Raw genomic sequence first — 19,863 nt, forward strand, 5'->3', positions numbered from 1 at the left:
CTAATGTCTTTATATTCATGGTATAAAATTATAGCAAAAAGTAGATAAGAGGCTAGAAGTAGAATAGACATTAGGTAAATCTGCCATTAAATATGCGTATTATTAAATCTATGAAACATTTTAATCTAGGATTCTTCTTATGTCTGTTCTAACTGAAGTCCAACCTTGAACTCTGTTCTAGTTCTCAATTCTCTTCATTAATAGAAAAGACCCTGTTATTTGATTTTAAAAGGAATGTGCATTATATTTCACCACCTTCTTATCTTTGTTCATGGTAGTCTGTCCTGCTGGAATGAGGAATGTTTTTCCAGCTCTACCTGTTGAAAATCCTGTATATTCCTGGCTGAATCTTAGAGCTAGGGATAAACTTAGGATCATCTGATACTTCTTGCTTCTTATAAACTTGAAATTATTATAAACACATGATATTAAGGGGCAAAAGTCTAGTTAATAACAGAGTTGGGGTTAGAACTGAGGTGCCACCTCTCAGTTCTTAGACCAATCTCTTTTCTCTTCTGCACAGGTAAAATGTATTGACATCCACTATGTTCTCCCTTATTTCCATCTTTTCTCCATCCTCTTTAACACCTCTGGGTAAAAACACTTACCCAGTACACTTAGTTTATACTTCTTATAATTATTCTGTTCTGCCATGATATTTTTTGTTGAGACTATTCTGTATACTGTACTTTGTATTTTATCATAAAACCTTAAGTCACAGAGACTATGTTTTATATATCTTAATATCTTCTACCGTGCCTTGCACAGAGTAGGCACTCAGTGTATACTAACTGAATTTAATATAAAATAATAATCACTTTGTAGTGCTATTTATTTCATTAATGCAAGTATAGAAAACTATTCAGTTTCCTTGACTTACTGCTTTATTCTCTTGAAATACAGCTGGAGAGGCTTTAAATATCATTCCTGGTCCTCAGGAAAGGAAAACTCATGCCAGTTTAATGTCTCCTGGTAGACGCAAAAGGTAAATGCCTTTTAGAAGGACAAGTTTCCAATAACCTTCCAAAAAAAAAAATTACACCAGGATATTTACATTGTGAATAAGGTAACAAGATTGCATTAAGTACTTGAGACTATTTACTATTATATCCATTTCAAAACACTTTTTTTTTCCCACAGTCTATCCTCCCTGAAAACAGGTTGTGTTTTATAATCACTGACCTATTCACTGTTTCATTAGAAATATTTTTTTTCTATAGTGGTATATAGAAAGGTATATCTTAAAATTGATGTTAACTCAAATTTTTTGAAATAAGCATTCTTTTAAACAAATATAAATAATATCTGCATGTTTTAAGGTCTACAAACACACATTTAAAGTTCTAAATCGATGGTTAAAAACTCTTCTCAGGGACATTCTCTGAGAAAAGTTTCTTTCTGTCCTATTTAGCCCATGTGTCTTTGTTTGAAGGATATTTCATAAAAGAGAGATAATAGTTTAAAATGTTTTTTCTGTTTTCTCAACTGCCATGCCATGGGTATTTTTGTTGGAATTTTTACTGTTGATTGTCTCTTATTCAAGTCTGACCTCATCCTCCTTTATGGCAAGGTTTCTCACTTAACCACCTAAAACAATAGAACTACTATAATAGTATCTAACATTTATAAGAACCTTGACCTTTTTATAAAGTCTTTACATATACTTTATTGAATTCTTTCATAAACCCAATAATGCAGTTGGTTTTATCCCATTATAGAGTGGGTCAGAGGGTACCTTGCTACAGACCATATAGCTAATAAGTAATAAAGCTAAGCCTCAAATTCATTTCTTAATTCAAGTCTATTAATGCTTTTCAACTCAACTGCCCTTTGTTCCTACCACAAATAGAGAAAATATCTTTTCCACCATGATCTTAAGATTAGTCTTTACATGTAATTATCATTGAGTTGGTTATTCATACTAGTTAAAAGACAGGCTTTTAAAATGTGTTTCAGTGAATCTCAAAGGAAAAGTATCACTTTGTCTGGACCTCATTCAACAATACGGAATTTCCAGGATCCAAATACATTTGCAGTAGAAAAAGTAAGTGACCTTCCCAAACTTTGCAACTTAAGATATTCCTGAGTTTATAACTATTGATACATACACAAATATATATATATATATATATATATATATGTATGTATGTATGTATATTTAGATTATGTGTGTGTTTGTGTGTGTGTGTAAAATACAGTATTTCTGTAAGACTTCAGTAGAGGGAGTTCCCTGGCGGTCCAGTGGTTAGGACTCCGTGCTTCCACTGTAGGGGTTCAATCACTAGTTGGGGAACTAAGATCTTGCAAGCCATGCAGCATGGCCAGAAAAAATACTGCGATAGAATTGCCTTGGGATAGACTGTAGTGAAATTTAACAGTAGCAGATAGTCCAGTCAGAATAGATAACGTGTGCAAATACACCAGGTAAGAAACAGAAGTGTGTTTACGAAACTGTAAATACATCATTGTTGCTGGATTATGCAATATAATAGGGCATTTTTCCTAGAATAGAGACAGGTTATTAAAAATCTTGTGTGAAAAGCTAAAGAGTTTGGAACTGTATTTTGTAGTCAGTGAAGAAAGAGTTGGTGAAGGATCTGTGAAAACCCTTGTAAGTGGTTAATGTATACTAGTCAGGTGTTAATATCGAAGGAGCCACCATAACTTTTTGAGTTTCCACCTAGATTTATTAAAACTATCCAGCTTCCATTGATTCTTTTTAAATAAATAACATAATACTCTATCCTATGCTTTTGCTAATATTGACTTTGTTTTCCAGCAAATGGTTATTGAAAATGCTCGAGAAAAAATATTAAGCAACAAATCTCTTCAAGAAAAACTTGCAGAAAACATTAATAAATTTTTGACTAGGTAAGCTGTTTGTGTTGAAAATATCTGATTGTTTTTGCCTAATTGAGAACTATGCTAAAAATTTTCCTTTCTGTATTAACAGTGACAACAATATTGCTCAAGTACCTAAGCAAACAGATAGCAACCCTAGTGAACCAGAGACTTCAATTGATGAACTCCTGGGACTTCAGGTATGGGTAAGGGTGTGTGTGTGTTTGTGTGTGTGTAGTACATATATTCATAGTTAAAACTGATGATATTCTTGTTTCATTTCAAAACCATTACTAACAGATATATAAAATGATTTAAAATAATAATTAAAATATAAATTTCCTTCATTATCCAAATGTAATCTGTTCCTGAAAATGTGTTAGTGAATTTTCAAGGTCAAAATTGCGGTTTTACGTAAGGTAGATAGCTAGTGGGAAGTAGTCGCATAGCACAGGGATATCAGCTCAGTGCTTTGTGACCACCTGGAGGGGTGGGATAGACAGGGTGGGAGGGAGGGAGACGCAAGAGGGAAGAGATATGGGAACATATGTATATGTATAACTGATTCACTTTGTTATAAAGCAGAAACTAACACACCATTGTAAAGCAATTATACCCCAATAAAGATGTTAAAAAAAAATTGCGGTTTTATTCCAATTTTATTGAAAAATAATTGATATCTCTCACTGTATAAGTTTAAGGCATACAATATGATGATTTGATTTACATATATTCAAATTGTGTTATTTAGATGGTAAATGTAATAAGACATTCCTAACCATCTAATAACTAACCAACTCTTCCGTATATCAATAAAACACTTTTCCTGTATCCATACAACAATGTCATGTATTTCTTAGTATTTAATAATTAAAAATTCATTAGTGGCTATATTTTTGTGCAGTAAGCAGTACTGTACAGTGTATACAAAATAAATTACATTTCTTCTGCACCTGCTACAAACTGTATAAAAATATAAAGAAACAATGAAATAATATGTTAAAGATATGTGATGAATCCAAGTAATATTGAACAAAATAAAATGAACAAGATACTTTAAAAAAAGAAAGGATACTAACTAAATGAATAATTGTCTGTGAGATTTATTGCTAAGAGAAAGAAGATAGGGGCTATAGTCACTTGCTATTCAGTGAGAGTGAAGATGAAAGAGGGTGAGCTGGTAAAAGAAGAATTTAACAATATGAGTTTTAAGATTTGTCCAGGTGCAAATACCTTTTTGAAGAACAGCTGAGATTTTGGCTATTGCATAGCCTTTTGCTTGGACTCTCAGATAATACATTCAGTTTTGTTGCTGTGCCACAAAATGAATTCATTATAATGAATTTATGGTAGTAGTTTTCTTTCAGATGATGAATTCTGGGTGAAACCACTGAGGTTTTTTTTCTTTTTGTCAGTTCCTTCAGAATACTATAAAAAAATTTTTTTTGGATACATTTTCCCAAAGTGAAATTCAGTAAATTTAAGAAAACATGACAAGCTTTTGAAAGCAACCTTTAAATTATTTAGCAGTCTTCTTTAAAAAACTTCTCCTGTCTTAATGTTCAACATATCCCCTGTTCTAAATTTTATAACCTTCAATTCCTTATATTTTCTCCACAAAATAATTAGGTACTTACCATAATCAAGACACTCTATTAGATACTGTGAGAGATTATAAGAAAGTGAAGACACAACACTGTGTTCATGGTGTTCATAATATTGTATATTGGGGAAAAGTTAAAAATTCAGATTTCAATAACTTTGAAAGTACAGCAATACATAATGCCCAATGGAGTAGTATATACATAAGCTTCACTAAGAGAACAGAGCCAGTTGTACAAATAGGTGAATTTTTAAAATGTTTTTACGCATCTTTGTGTCCTTGGGGTAGGCAAGATCTCTTTGGCTACACAAATCGCTGTGTTTTTTTTTTAAGACTTCTGTAAAATTCAAAATATCCGCTTGTTAAAAGCATCATTAAAATTAAAAGGCAAACCACCAACATGTATTCCAAGATTCCTTCAATTCTGATTTTTAAAGTTTAGACTCTAATAAGAAATTTACTAGAAAAATGTGTTTCTTCAGCAGTAACTTTTGTAAGAGGGTATGCACCAGTTCATAGTTTGATTAACATTGGATTGTTGACTCTTGACATTATTTATATTACTGTAAATTTTTAAGTCCATCGATACAGAAATAATTTGTTCAAGCTCCTGGCTTTCTCCTAAATCACATTTCATGAAGAATTATTGATGTTCTCTGTATATCTTCGTTGTCAAGGTTAACTGGTTCTTTAACTTCAAGTTTCTCTTTTCATTTTATGGCCATTTTTACTTTAAAAATCCAAGTTTTTAATCACTTCATGAGAGTTCCACCTTACTTCTTGCTCCACATGAATTTTCTATCCCTTGGGATCCAAATGTATGCTTCACCAAAATTGAAGAAAATATAGCATTGCAGAAGGATTTACAGATAAGTTTGTCATTCCATTTAAATCATATTGATCTCCAAAAAAGTTCAAATGTTCATAAACATGGAAATGAATTCAATAGTAAAGAAATACAAATTAAGACAACAGATTACTTTTATGTCTTAGACTGATAATGCTTAAAAATTGATATTGCCCATTATAGGTAAGAGCATGTACATTGTTACATAGAACAGAACAAGCATTCCTTTTTATTTTTGATGGTGATACCATTTTATTCATTGCTATTTACCAATAAAACTGATAATTAGTATTACCTATCCTTTCAGTTTATATATACATAAATTATTTTTTTTAATTTAATTTATTTTTATACAGCAGGTTCTTATTAGTTACCTATTTTATACGTATTACTGTATATATGTCAATCCCAATCTCCCAATTCATCCCACCACCACCCCCCCACCTCCTACCCCCACCCCCCTCCCCGCTTTCCCCCCTTGGTGTCCATACGTTAGAACAAGCATTCTTATACAACTTTTCTGCAAGACTTCTTGACAGGATTTCTCAAAATTTTAAATGTATATATTGTTTGACCTAGTAATTTCACTGATAAAATTAATCCCAAAGAATGAACAAATGCTTGGATAAAGATTTTCACGTATTATTTACCATAACTGAAAATTAGAAAAAATGCAAATGTACAAAAGTGAGAATTGGCTAAATGTGGCAGAGTTATGTAAACAAAAGAGTTCTTTCCCTTTAGAAGGATAGTGGGTTAAACGTTTAGTTTTGTACCCTACGAAAAAGACAGTATAGGGAATTTTTAAAAAGCATAAACCCACAGGGGCTTCCCTGGTGGTGCAGTGGTTAAGAATCCACCTGCCAGTGCAGGGAACACGGATTCAAGCCCTGGTCTGGGAAGATCCCACATGCCGTGGAGCAGCTAAGCCCGTGCGCCACAACTACTGAGCCTACACTCTAGAGCCCGTGAGCCACAATTGCTGAGCTCACGTGCCACAACTACTGAAGCCTGCATGCCTAGAGCCCGTGCTCTGCAACAAGAGAAGCCACTGCAATGAGAAGCCTGCACACCACAGTGAAGAGTAACCCCTGCTCGCCGCAACTAGAGAAAGCCCGAGCACAGCAACGAAGACCCAACACAGCCAAAAATAAATTTAAAAAAAGAAAAAAGCATAAACCCACAAGGACAGAGAAGAGGAAAGGACAGAGAAAGAATTTTTTAGAATTTGAAATGGACAGGTGGTACCTGACTTAGCAGACCCAGGATTCTAAGCCAGTAAAGGCAAAGTTCAGGTAAAAGCCACTTTACAAAAGACTTGACTCTAGTACCTCTGAAAGTAAACGTAAAGATAGGGCTACAAACAGGATGATAAGTTGTAAAGTTTAGGAAGTATATAGTTAAACTCGATATCTTTTCCCCATTCACACTGTTCCTCAGAAACACTACTTCAGCCATAAACTGTCCCAGCAAGAAATCTAACTCACTCAAATAAGAAAAACTAAAAATACAGATGGTTCTGTAATTATTCTATAGCTTAGACTATAGTTGACAAGGTCCCTGCCTCCTTATTGGCACAGGGTTTAAAGACAGCTTTTGGCATGCTCCTTTTAAGTGTGAGCACATAAACAAGGATTGTCCAACATTTGAAAGAAGTATTTAAAATGAAGAGACAGGGACTTCCCTGGTGGTCCAGTGGTTAAGACTCTGTGCTTCCATTGCAGGGGGTGCGGCTTCTATCCCTGGTTGGGGAACTAAGATCCCCCATGCCGTGCGGCACAGCCAAAACTTTAAAATTTTAAAAATAATAAAATGAAGAAACCAAAACAGATAAAAAGAGTGAGGTAGATCTATATTGAAGGCCCTAGAAAGCAGTGTACCACAAACTTATGTGAAGAAAGCAGGTTAAACAACATTATTAAACCAATCTCATAGAAAAAGAGGTCAGAGGTGGAGGAATTGGATAAAGGTGGTCAAAAGGCACAAACTTCCAGTTATAAAGTAAATAAGTACAGGGGATGCAGTGTACAACATAATGACTATAGTTAACACTGCTGTATGGTATACAGTTAACCCTTGAACAACTTGGGGTTAGGGGTGCTGACTCCACATGCAGTCAAAAACCCACTTAAACCAAGGGGGAAGGGGGGGTGGGATAAACTGGGAGATTGGGATTGACATATATACACTATTGATACTATGTATAAAATAGATAACTAATGAGGACCTACTGTGTAGCACAGGGAACTCTACTCAGTGCTCTGTGGTGACCTAAATGGGAAGGAAATCCAAAAAAGAGGGGATATATGTATACATATAGCTGATTCACTTTGCTGTACAGTATAAACTAACAATATAGTAAAGCAACTATACTCCAGTAAAAATAAATTTTTTTAGAAAACCCACTTAAAGGTTTACAGTCAGCCCTCCATGTATCCTGTTCTGCAAGTGCAGATTCAACCAACCTTGGATCTTGTAGTGCTGTAATACATATTTATTGAAAAAGTTCTGCATATGAGTGGACGGACCTGCACAGTTCAAACCTATGTTGTTCAAGTGTCAACAGTATTTGAAAATTAAGAGAGCAGCATATCCTGGGGCTTCCCTGGTGGCGAAGTGGTTGGGAGTCCACCTGCTCATGTAGGGGACACGGTTCAAGCCCTGGTCCGGGAGGATCCCCCATGCCGCAGAGCAACTAGGCCTGGGCACCACAACTACTGAGCCTGTCCTCTAGAGCCTGTGCTCCGCAACAAGAGAAGCCAGCACAATGAGAAGCCCACACCGCAACTAGAGAAGGCCCACGCACAGCAACGAAGACCCAACACAGCCAAAAATAAATAAATTTTTAAAAACAATAAAAATAGCATATCCTAAGAGTTCTCACAAGGAAAAAAATATTTTTTTCTTTTTCTCTCTTTTTAAAATATGTATATGAGATGATGGATATTAACTAAGCTTATTTTGGTATTATTTCACAATGTATGTAGGTCAGGTCATTATGCTGTACACCTTAAACTTACACAGTGGTGTGTGTCAAGTAATAAAGAACATTATAGCATGGTTTTATTCTATATTTTATTTTAATGTTTGGGGATATAGTCACCAAAGTGATTAATTAGTGGTATTAGGGAGCATTCACTTTCTATTTTCTAGTCTTCCTGTTTTAATTTGTTTTAAGTGAATAGTGTTACAATCAGAAGAAATTTTCTTGGAAGGGAATACTACATAAAAGGTACAAAATATCAGATATCCTCTAATTACTTTGCTGGTATTAAACCATACTAATTCAATTAGGATCACTTTTTGTTTGTTTTTTGTTTTTGCAGAGTGAAATCCACATGTCTGAAGAAGCTATACAGGATATATTGGAACAGACAGAATCCGATCCAGCATTTCAGGCACTCTTTGATCTATTTGACTATGGTAAGTAGAACATTTCTATCAAAGCAGTTAGGAGAAAAAAGTTTCTCCAATTTCTCTGGAGAAACAGCTTAAACAGAGTAAAACAACATTTCCCAGAGCATCTGGAAGAAAGTTCCTATTTTCATTAAAGCAAACATATGGATATGAAAGAGTTTTTTTGTTGCTTTTTTGTTTTAGTTTTTTCTTAAAGATACTTTAGCTGTAAAAATAAAGAACAGTTTTGGGGGTGAGGGGGGGTTAGTTGTGGGCAGTTTTGCCAGTCATCAAAAATGTGTTGAGGTCTACTCCTATACATATATTATACTAAACACAGTTGGATAATACAAGAGGAATAAAAAGATTTGTCTATTGCCCTCCATCTTATGGCCTAGTGCAGTAGTTCTCAAAGTGTAGTCTCCAAACCAGCAGACCAGCATTGTCTGAGAACATGTTAAAAATGCACTGGTCTAGTGGAAAAATCATACTTGTCAATGATATATAAGGCAACATGTTAAAAACTATAATTAAAAAAAAAAAAAAATTAAAAAAAAAAAAAAAAACTATAATTAAAGGACTATAATTAAGACCAAACTTTAACATTTGCTTGACCACTGTCAAGCTGTATTAATTGATGCTTATTTTTATTTTGGTCATTTAACCAATTGTTTCCCTATTCCCTTTTTAACAGGTAAAACAAAGAATAATAAAAATATATCACAAGGCATTTCCAGTCAGCATATGGAAACCAATCTCAATGTAGTCTTAGCAGGTGAAACTAATCTAGCAGTTAAAGGTTCTTTTGAAACAGGAGAATCTGGTAAGAATTTGATTTTGTTAATATCAATCTAAATCCTAATATCAGTCTCAAAATCTCAAAGGCAGAAAATGTTGTTTAATTTGAAAGTTGTTCAAATTACCACATAGATCATTTTTGTGTTTCTAAGTTTTCTCTTCATTTAAAAAGAAAAAATTATTCCCACGCCTTTAGTACTTTGATTAAAAGGTGGATTTTTAGTACTCATTCCTTCATGATGCAGTAGACACGCACAAATTGGTGTTAATAGTGTTGACCAGTTCAACCTGTCTGTAACATTTAACATAATTTTTTTGAGACACATATTCAAATCCCTAATGTGTAAGGTTGGTTTGTGGTATTAATCATCCAGCCTCGTAAGCAAGCTTAGCTGAGTGCTCAGTATCAATATCTCACTTATTTAGAGGAAATTGTATACTTGCTGATAGTCCTGAATTATGGGTTTTATGAGGTTTTAGGTTATATTCCTATGTGTCTACTAGTCAGTTCTTTATGTTTCTGCCTCCCACAGAGTACCAGTATGGCACATAATTGTCCCACAATAACTACTTATGAATGAGGGAGGGCAGTGAATATGTCTATCCTAGAGGTTTTAAATATTGGCCAAGTTTTTTAAAATTTCATTTTTGTGAAACATAACATGCAGAAGTGCACAATAAAAGTGTACTTTAGCTCATTGAATTATAATCAAGCAAATACCCACATAACCATCTCTAAAGTCAAAAAATAGAATACCGCCAGCACCACAAAAACATCTCTTCGTATCTCTTCGCAGTCACTACTCCTTTCATCCCTGTTCCTCGAAGATAACCATTATCCTGGCTTCTCTCACATTATCCTGGCATCTCACACTTGCTAAACTTTATGCCTCTTTGGTACCACCTCTATCCATTTCTGTCTATGCCAAGCTATGCCACAATAATCTTTTCTGTTCATCTATTCTTAAATTCCATGACCCCTTCCAGCTCCCTCAAAAGACTTCATGGCTTCCAAGTTTCACATCACGCCTTCCAAAAACCAGTTTTGGAATATCTCAGACTATATTCCTATTTTGAGTCCTTTGCCTGTACCCAAACCCAATCCTCCATTTCTTCTTAGGCTGAATTGTAGGAGGGCGTGTCTTTCTCATATATATTATGTGTGGAAGATTGTGCTTCAGATAAGCTCTACCCTGCACAAAATGAAATTTGAAATCCTATTTTCTCAGAAAGTCTCTTCCCACTTCGTTGAAACTGACTACCCCTGAATTTATGTGGCCTGTATATAATTTCCACTGGTTTCCCCACAATAAGGATTCACATGTGCTCCATACCCACTATTATTTTACCAGTGTCACATTAACAGAATTTTATGATAGTTGATATACATTTTTCTGGATTTTTCCCAATATTTTTCATATTGTTAATTGTTATTATTTTCTGTCCTAAACTGTGAATGATGTATGACACAGTATATCAGTATTTTCTCAAATGCCCTTTCTTCTTTTTCCAACTATTAACACTTTTATTTGTCAAGATCTCCTCGTACAATAACACTTTCTCACATCCCATAGGCCAGAAGAGGTGCCTTTTGTTCCTATACTGCTATGGTTTTTGGCATGTTTCATTATGACTTTCTGTCCTATGTCTGCCTCCCTTAGACTGATATCACCAAGGGTGGAGACTGGGTCATTCATCTTTGTATCCCAGTACTGGTCATGTGGTTGATCTTCAGTAAATGTGTAATAAATGTTAAAGTGTATACAATAACATCAAATGTTGATCATGCAAAATGTAATTGGCCCCATTTCACCTTCAAGAATATATCAGATGAAGTATGGTCAGTAGAAATGGTAGAAGTTGAAAAGTCAGTTGTTTTGAAAAAACTATGTTTGTAGCCAGTTTTTTTTATATATTAGTACATATTAAATGTTCTTAAACATATATACTTTTTCCTTCATTGTGTCATCTGTTTTCTAAAAAGCTTGAAAAACAATTTGGCACTTGTTAAAAAAGGCATCAGTAATAAGAAAAGTACCTGTAAGTGTTTTGATACTCAAAAAATGAGAGAGTGAGTTTATCAGACTTCCACTTGCTGGTATGTCAAAGATTAGTTACTTCCTTGGCAAAACAGGTTTTATAGTAAAGATGACTGACTACCTTAAAAGCTGTTACATACTCACCATATCTTTCTGCCATCCTAATATTTTGCAGATGATCAATCTGGTCAACCCCCATATTGTACATCCTATCAAAATGAAGACACATCAAATGTTTTGAAGAATGGCAGCAACCATGATGAGCTTAGACAGGAAGCCCAGGAACATTTTTCCCAGATAGACTCTAGCATCCAGAAAAAGGCCTTTAAAACAGTAGTATCTACTGAACAGAAGTATAACCTTGATATCACCTTTGAGTCTGTGCCTAATTTGAATGACTTTAACCAAAGAGTAAACTCTGATGCTGAATGTAATCAGCATTGTGCTGAATTATACACCAGTCAGATGTCTACTGAAACTGAATTGGCTATGGAAGTTGAAAAGAATTCTTTGTCTCCAAGTGTGCAGAATGAATCTCGATTACAGCCTGATCAGTCTGATATACCAATAACTTCATTTGTTTCCCTTGGTGGTGAAACTAACAATGCGAACTTAATTCTCTCTGGAAAAACTTCTCAGCTTTTATCCCAAAATATTCCATTAACTGGAAAGCCATCTAAAAAAGGTCAATTTTGTGAAAGTTCTGACGATACAAGAAGACTTACAACTAATTTCCATGGTTCCAAGTCACCAGATTCTAGAGAAATTCACCAGAGTAAAATTGAAATTAATAATGTGTTACCAGTTGCATCACAGCAACTTTCAGATTGCCAAGATAATTCTTCGCTTCAAAGTAAAATATTACCTGTGTCTGTTGAAGGTTCGGGTTTAACTATATCTGAACAAAAAGTAGAAATTCACCTTGGAGATTCAGTATCTTCAATTAAACAACCATCTAATGATTCATCATCTGTTAAGTTAAATCATACAGATCATGAACCTCAGCCCTCCACGTCTGAGAAAGTTGCTTTGGGTTCACAAGAGCCTTCATCTTCTGTAAAAGAAGATGGAGATAGTATTTTTCTATCTTTAGGTGAAAATAACTGTGAGGAAGTTACATTGATATCCCCAGAAGCTAATCCTATAGAAGATATACGTTCTCTTCCTTCAGAATCTGTGTGTTCTTCAATGAGGGATTCTCACCCTGAGTCCCAGAATACTAGTGATAAACCTGCTGGCAACAAGTCAGCAGAGATAGATGCATCAAATATAGTCTCTCTCAAAATTATCATCAGTGATGATCCATTTGTTTCCTCAGATTCTGAACTTAACAGTGCTGTTTCTAGTATCAGTGGAGAAAACTTGCCAACTATAATTTTGTCTTCTCCTTCTAAATCACCTGCCAGAAATGCAGAATTAGTTAAATGCCTGTCTTCAGAAGAAACCACAGATGCTATTTCATCTGCTGAAGGAATTGGGGATTCAGCCTCAATGGAACAGAGCCTTTTAGCACTCAAACCTGAAGACTCTACAGTAAACAACGCTCAGAATGAAGAGAGCATTGCTTTTTCAGCCAATGTTACACCATGTGTTTCCAAGGATGGAGGATACATACAGTTAATGCCAGCTACAAGCACAACTTTTGGCAATTCAAATAACATTCTGATAGCTACTTGTGTAACTGATCCAACAGCCTTAGGAACAACTGTCAGTCAGTCAAATGTGGTGGTGTTGCCGGGAAATTCTGCACCTGTGACTGCTCAACCACCACCTCAGTTACAGACACCCCCAAGGTCAAACAGTGTATTTGCTGTCAACCAAGCTATGTCACCCAGCTTTTCACAAGGTAACTTTAGAACATATTGAAGTTCATTTCTCTGGAATGGGATCTAATTTCTCTTGTGTGTGCTGTTATTGACTAGAAGGTAATAAATCATGGATGAGAGTATAAGAAAAGATTCAGAAATTTGTGATTATGGCTTCTCTTTACAGAATTAATTCAATCAAAATTTTTTTTAATCTGCTAAGCTATGGAATTCAGTGGTTTCATTTTTTGTTTCTTTTTCTTTCCATAGTTCTCAATCCATGGCTAAGCTATCAATACAAGAAAAAGACAGGGGGGGAAGACTAATTCATCAAATAGCCATATACCTACTAAAACCCAGTGTTGTGGGAGATTTTTCTTAAATAGTTATTATAGTCTTAGTTTTCAAGGAATTTATTACCTATTTGGAAAGACTTTCAAGACACAACTTGAATTTCTCCCTGAATAATACCCTTTGTAATTTCTCACTATCTTCCACATTTGAAAATTGATCCCTGTCTTTAGAATTCTTTGTTTATAGGAGCACTTGTGGCATTTATTACATGCCACACTATCTTCTCACTATCTTCCACATTTGAAAATTGATCCCTGTCTTTAGAATTCTTTGTTTATAGGAGCACTTGTGGCATTTATTACATGCCATTTTATGTGTAGTTAGTGACTGACATGCCTGTCATAGTGGTCATTCTTGACTGTATGTTCCTTGAAGGTGGAGTTTATGGCACATTCATCTACACTTCCTTAGATATTGATTCCCAAGCTCCTTTCCCCTCTTTCTTTTTTTACATTTAGGCATACAATTAAATCAGATTAAATATCAGCAATTAAGTATTAAGCCTGATGGATCTATTTCAAGTGCTGTTTAAAATAAGATAAAGGAGGGATCAGAATTGGTAGAAAAGGTGGAACTTGAGCTGAAGCTTAGATAAATAAGGTAGTATTTGGAGTAAAAGGAAGGGAATCTTAAGCAGTACAAGGATAGGTAGGTATTTGAGAGACTGAGGTAGGTGTTCAGGAAAGTGAGGAAATCAGCCTTACAGGAGAGGTTAATGAATTTATTAGGAAAAGATTCATTTACAGGGCAGGGTTAAATTATGATAGCCATAGACTATATTGTTGACCATGTAAACATTGTATTTTCTCCCACAGTTTTTACTGGTTGCTCACTTATCTGGACCCTTTCTGACAAATACCATTGAGATTGTATTATAGTTTGGGGTTGTGAGTAAGTCTTAGACTGTCAGTATTCAGTTTGGACCGTTATTTTCTGGTAAAAGATTCAGACTTGAAACCTGCACTACCAATTTTTTGATCAATTTCACTATTCTTTCTAGAGGAATCAAGGTACAACTAAAATATGATCTCCGGGCTATAGAGTCTTATGCTCATTCATGATGTTTACTTTGACTAATTGCCATAAGAATAATATTCAGATTGACTTTTTCTTAATTTGTTAGCCTTGTTGTTGTCCCTAAATTAATTTTTTTAAAGGAGAGTAGGTTATATGAAAAACTGATTATAATTATATAGGATTTATTTCAAATTAATAATTACTGGGGCTTCCCTGGTGGCGCAGTGGTTAAGAATCCGCCTGCCAATACATGAGACATGGGTCCGAGCCCTGGTCCAGGAAGATCCCACATGCTGCGGAGCAACTAAGCCCATGCGCCACAACTCCTGAGCCCACATGCCACAACTACTGAAGCCTGCATGCTCTAGGGCCCGTGCTCCACAACAAGAGAAGCCACTGCAATGAGAAGCCCATGCACTGCAACGAAGAATAGCCCCCGCTTGCTGCAACTAGAGAAAAGCCTGCACGCAGCAACAAAGACCCAAGCAGACATAAATAAATAAATCAACAAATAAATAAATTTATTTATTTTAAAAAAACACAAAACCTTTAAAAATAATAATAATTACTTTGGTGTCTTGTGTTTATTCCATTTTATTGAGAATTGTTGGTTGTTTTTTTTTTTAGGATCTGCCATTATAATTGCTTCTCCAGTCCAACCTGTACTTCAGGGAATGGTGGGAATGATCCCTGTATCTGTGGTTGGACAGAATGGAAATACCTTTTCTGCTCCTCCTCGGCAGGTGAGATTTATGAACTGAAAATGGCTCGGTGCTGCTTTTCAAACAAAGTATAATTAATGGCTTCTCCTCCAGGTCCTTCATATGCCTTTGGCAGCACCTGTTTGCAATAGAAGTATCCCTCAATTCCCTATCCCTCCAAAATCTCTGAAGACTCAGGGACTAAGAAACAAGCCTTGTACAGGTACATTTTTAAGTTCATTCATGTCAGCTTTATGTGTGTGTACTCCTTTGTTTGCAGCAATATGACGGTATTTTTTTTTTATTTTTTGGAATACTAATAACTTTCCTAACAGGTGGTTGTCCAACCTTTGCTTAAAGTTTTTTGCAGTGATTAAAAAAAAAAAAGAAAAAGACAAATGGAACAAAATAGAGTTTAGAAAAAGACCGTGTATTTATAGCAACTTGTACATAGTAGAGGTAATGTCAGAAGTCAGAAGGGATAGGATGGTTTGTTTAGTAAATGAAATCTATTGGCTATTATATATATTACAGGGAAAAAATAGATTTCTTCCTCACAACATATATAAAGGTATGAACTCCAAGATGATTAACACCTGAAAGTGAAAAGCAAAACAAATAATGAAAGAAAATGTAGGAGAATATCAAGATGATGCTGAGATAAAAGATTGCTTTTGAAAAATGAAAAAATTTGATAATGCTGACTACTCCAAAATTAAAGATTTAGTTCAGTAAAAGACAACATATACAAAGTAACACGAGATTTTCACTCATGAATGAAAATATTGATGAATGTTGTGGTGAGTTCTCAAACTTCTCTACCAGACTTCTCCATCTTCATGGGTGACAAAATGCCCATGTTGTTAACCTAACAACACCCTAACCCTCAGAATTGTTGACCCCTTTCATTTCTGAGTCTTTAATCTTCACTTCAGCCAACCTGTCCCATAGCTTTACCTTTAATTTTTTCACTACTTGTTATTAGACCTATATAATTTATAATGGTCAATAAACTCTCTCAAAATACTTGCATTTCTGTATATCCATTGAATCTCTCTTCAACCAATGAGAGCTCCTATTACTTGAATCCTTACCTTTACCTGAATTTTCACTTCCTTTCTGCATTCATTTCCTTCCCTATCCAGGCTAAACCCCACAACCCACCACATCAGCCACTTTTCCCAGTACTCTTATACACCTTCATATTCACATTCTTCTACCATATCCACTTAATACCCTCTAGCCCTGGATCTATCCAGCCAACCATTTCTCTGCCTTTACACCTGGGCTTCTTAGCATTGCTTTAGGAGTGATTCCATTCAATAACACTTAAAACTTTCTCACCCTCACTGCCACTTAGCAATTATTTTAAATGTCTGCCTATCTTCTTTCTCTCCCATTCCTCCTTAATACTATTTCAGACTTCCACAGGTCTTCTCAGATCTATCAGTCAGCACTTTCCTCACTCTAGGCCAATGATTTTGATTTTTATGGGTAGTAAACTCCATTTTCTCACATTACTCCCATTTAATATGTACATGTTCATCTAAAATCATTCTTCCCTTTTCCCTTCTTAGAGGAATGATTATGTCATTCTTTCTAAGGTTAATGCAGGGTACCTTCTCTCTTCTCTGTATCTTCAGCTTTTCTTTTTTGGCTTCTTCACTCTGTGGCTGTCCAACTATGGATACAAGGATCATTCCCATCATTCCTTTAGGTTTTTCACATCTGCCAGCCCTTTATCCCCGACCCCTCTTATTTCCCATTACTTCTTCATCCATATTATTGTCCTTTCTCATGTTTCCACTAAAACTGTTTAAAGTCACCAGTGGCCTCCTAATGCTGCCATATGCATTGGACGTTTTCCAGTCTTACCTTACTTTACTTCCCTCTAACAGTTAATACTATTGGTGGCTTCTAGAACTACTGTGCTCCTCCCATTCTAATTTTATGTAACTTAAGATCCACATACTCTACATATCTAAGTCTCACCTCTTCTTCCTCAAAAACCGCTTCTGCCTACCTTTCCCTCTTGGTTAATGTCACCATTTATTCCTCATTTACTGTTCATGTCCATGCGAATGCCCATTACTGTCTCTAAGACCTTCATCATCTCCTACCTTGAATATTTATAGCAATCTAACTAGAATTTCTGTTTCCAGTTTTCTTTCTTCTCTAGTTCATCTTCTACACTGCTGCCAGAATGACTTCCTAAAACAAATCTATTCATGCATCGTCCCTATTTAAAACTCTTAAGGATTCTCTATAAAACCTTTTGCATAATACCCAAGGTCCTACACGATATCATCTTTGCTTTCATTTCTGGCTTCATATCTTGCTGCCCTTCCACATAAACTCATATAAGTCCATGGAAATTAAAATATGGCTATTAAATAATAATAATAATAATAATAATAAAATAAAATATGTCTATTAAAACTCCAGAGCATGTGCTCTGAGTGACATAGGCTTACAAACATGACATTTAAATGGGCAGAATTTTTAAATAGGTATAATATAGTGTTTTCTTTAAGTAACTTTTTGGATCTAAGTAGTACCCTTAAATGCTATACTGAGCATACTAATTTGTAAATCAAAAGACTGGATTCATATTTCCCTGAAGTTAAAGCAAGTCATTTGCTCCATATTTATATTTCCTCAGTAACATGAATGAGTGATCGTCTCGTGTATATTACAAAGCTGCTTTTTTAGACCCAGTATGTGAAAGTATTTCATTTGTACATTAGCTATAGCTTAAATTTTTCTCATGGTGTCTGATACTGTGGTCTGTTCTGTTTTCTTTCAGAGAAATATACTTTCAGGAATGTTTTTCTTTTCTAATTAACTTAACTTATAATTCCAGGAAAACAGGTAAATAATTTGGTGGATTCATCAAGTCACTTAGTTGGATGTCATGTACAACGGTGAGCATAAAAGTAGTTTCTATCATAGCGTATTTGAATGCTCAAGTTAAAAGCATAAAGAATTTCTTTATGTTGCTAAGAAAAATTTTTTTTTCTTGTAGAACTGAAGTTCCTGACAAGAATATGGCCACAGATCTTGGGAAAAAATTGGAAGAAATAACAGTTCCCTTCTCAGTAGAAAGTATAGTTCCAACTAGCAAAACCTTTGAAAGCCACAGGCGTGTGCTCTGTTTTGATAGCACTGCTTCTCCTGTGGCGAATACACAGGGGACAAATCATAAGACGGTGTCCCAAAACAAAGAAAGGAATGACATTTCATTTTCTAATCTTGACTCACCCATTGTTTCCTCCACCTTAAAACCCCCTTCTAATAACGCTCTCAAAAGAGAGAGAGAGAAACCTCCTGTGCCTAAGATTTTATCTAAATCAGAAACTGCCATTAGCCGACATACCATAAAAGAAACTCAGTCAGAAAAGAAAGTTTCACCCACAGAAACTATACTTGAATCTTTCCATAAAGCAACAGCTAATAAGGAGAATGAACTATGCAGTGATGTGGAAAGGCAGAAAAATCCAGAAACTTCAAAACTGTCTAATGGGCAGCAAACTGGGGGTGTACGGAATGAGAAAACTATAGCTTCACTGCAAGAGCTAACCAGAAAACAAGGCACATCCTCAAACAGTAAAAATGTCATTTCAGTAGGTGCACCTGTGAAGGATTTAAAACAAGAACAAACCAAGTCTGCCAGTTCTTTGATTAACCCACTCACCAAGCATACCACAGAAATGTTACAAGATATTCAGTGGCATAGCCCAGTAAATAGACTCGCTGATAGTACTGACTTATCTGTACCCCGGACATCTGGCTCAGGAGCAGGGGAAAAACATAAAGAAGAACCTACAGATGTTATCAAGGTCCCTTCTAGTAGGCGTTATGGTGAAGAGAGTAGCACACCCAAAGTAATGGTCCCTCCTGTCACCCCAGACTTGCCCGCCTGCAGCCCTGCCAGTGAAACAGGGAGTGAAAACAGTGTAAACATGGCTGCCCATACATTAATGATTCTCTCCAGAGCAGCCATCTCTAGGACTACTTCAGCTACTCCTCTAAAAGACAATACACAACAATTTAGAGCATCTTCAAGGAGCACCACAAAAAAGCGGAAGATCGAGGAATTAGATGAGCGTGAACGACACTCCCGTACTTCTAATAAAAGTCTTGCAAATTCATCAATACCAATGAAAAAGAAGAAAATTAAGGCAAGTTTGAAAGTCTTAATTTCAAAACCACACCTTTCCCTTCCTTCAGTGCTCAGATTAAAGATCTCATCATTTTTTGCCATAGCTACCTAACTGAACATTTTGGTCAAGATAGCTTTGAATTTTGATTGACAAAATACATTCTCTAGGGCTTCCCTGGTGGCGCAGTGGTTGAGAGTCCGCCTTCCGATGCAGGGGACACGGGTTCATGCCCCGGTCCGGGAAGATCCCACATGCCACAGAGCTGCTGGGCCCGTGAGCCTGTGCTCCGCAATGGGAGA

At 35.5% G+C, this 19,863-nt stretch overlaps 1 protein-coding gene across 5 annotated transcripts in view; it reads left to right on the top strand.

The window, feature by feature from the left end:
* The window catches only part of NPAT (nuclear protein, coactivator of histone transcription), a 56,585-nt gene that overhangs the window by 30,977 nt on the left and 5,745 nt on the right, over positions 1-19,863 (top strand). For 4 of the 5 annotated variants that reach the window (XM_073808252.1, XM_019941952.3, XM_073808253.1 and 1 more), the window contains 11 exons: positions 904-985; positions 1,957-2,044; positions 2,780-2,871; positions 2,954-3,047; positions 8,618-8,714; positions 9,382-9,510; positions 11,700-13,370; positions 15,328-15,443; positions 15,516-15,624; positions 18,265-18,325; positions 18,427-19,582. In XM_073808252.1, the coding sequence (XP_073664353.1) occupies positions 904-985; positions 1,957-2,044; positions 2,780-2,871; positions 2,954-3,047; positions 8,618-8,714; positions 9,382-9,510; positions 11,700-13,370; positions 15,328-15,443; positions 15,516-15,624; positions 18,265-18,325; positions 18,427-19,582 (3,695 nt within the window). The remainder of the gene's footprint in view (positions 1-903; positions 986-1,956; positions 2,045-2,779; positions 2,872-2,953; positions 3,048-8,617; positions 8,715-9,381; positions 9,511-11,699; positions 13,371-15,327; positions 15,444-15,515; positions 15,625-18,264; positions 18,326-18,426; positions 19,583-19,863) is intronic. The other variant, XM_019941953.3, reaches the window with a different exon arrangement.

The sequence above is a fragment of the Tursiops truncatus genome, chromosome 8 (assembly GCF_011762595.2).
Source record: "Tursiops truncatus isolate mTurTru1 chromosome 8, mTurTru1.mat.Y, whole genome shotgun sequence".
NCBI classification, from domain to species: domain Eukaryota; kingdom Metazoa; phylum Chordata; class Mammalia; order Artiodactyla; family Delphinidae; genus Tursiops; species Tursiops truncatus.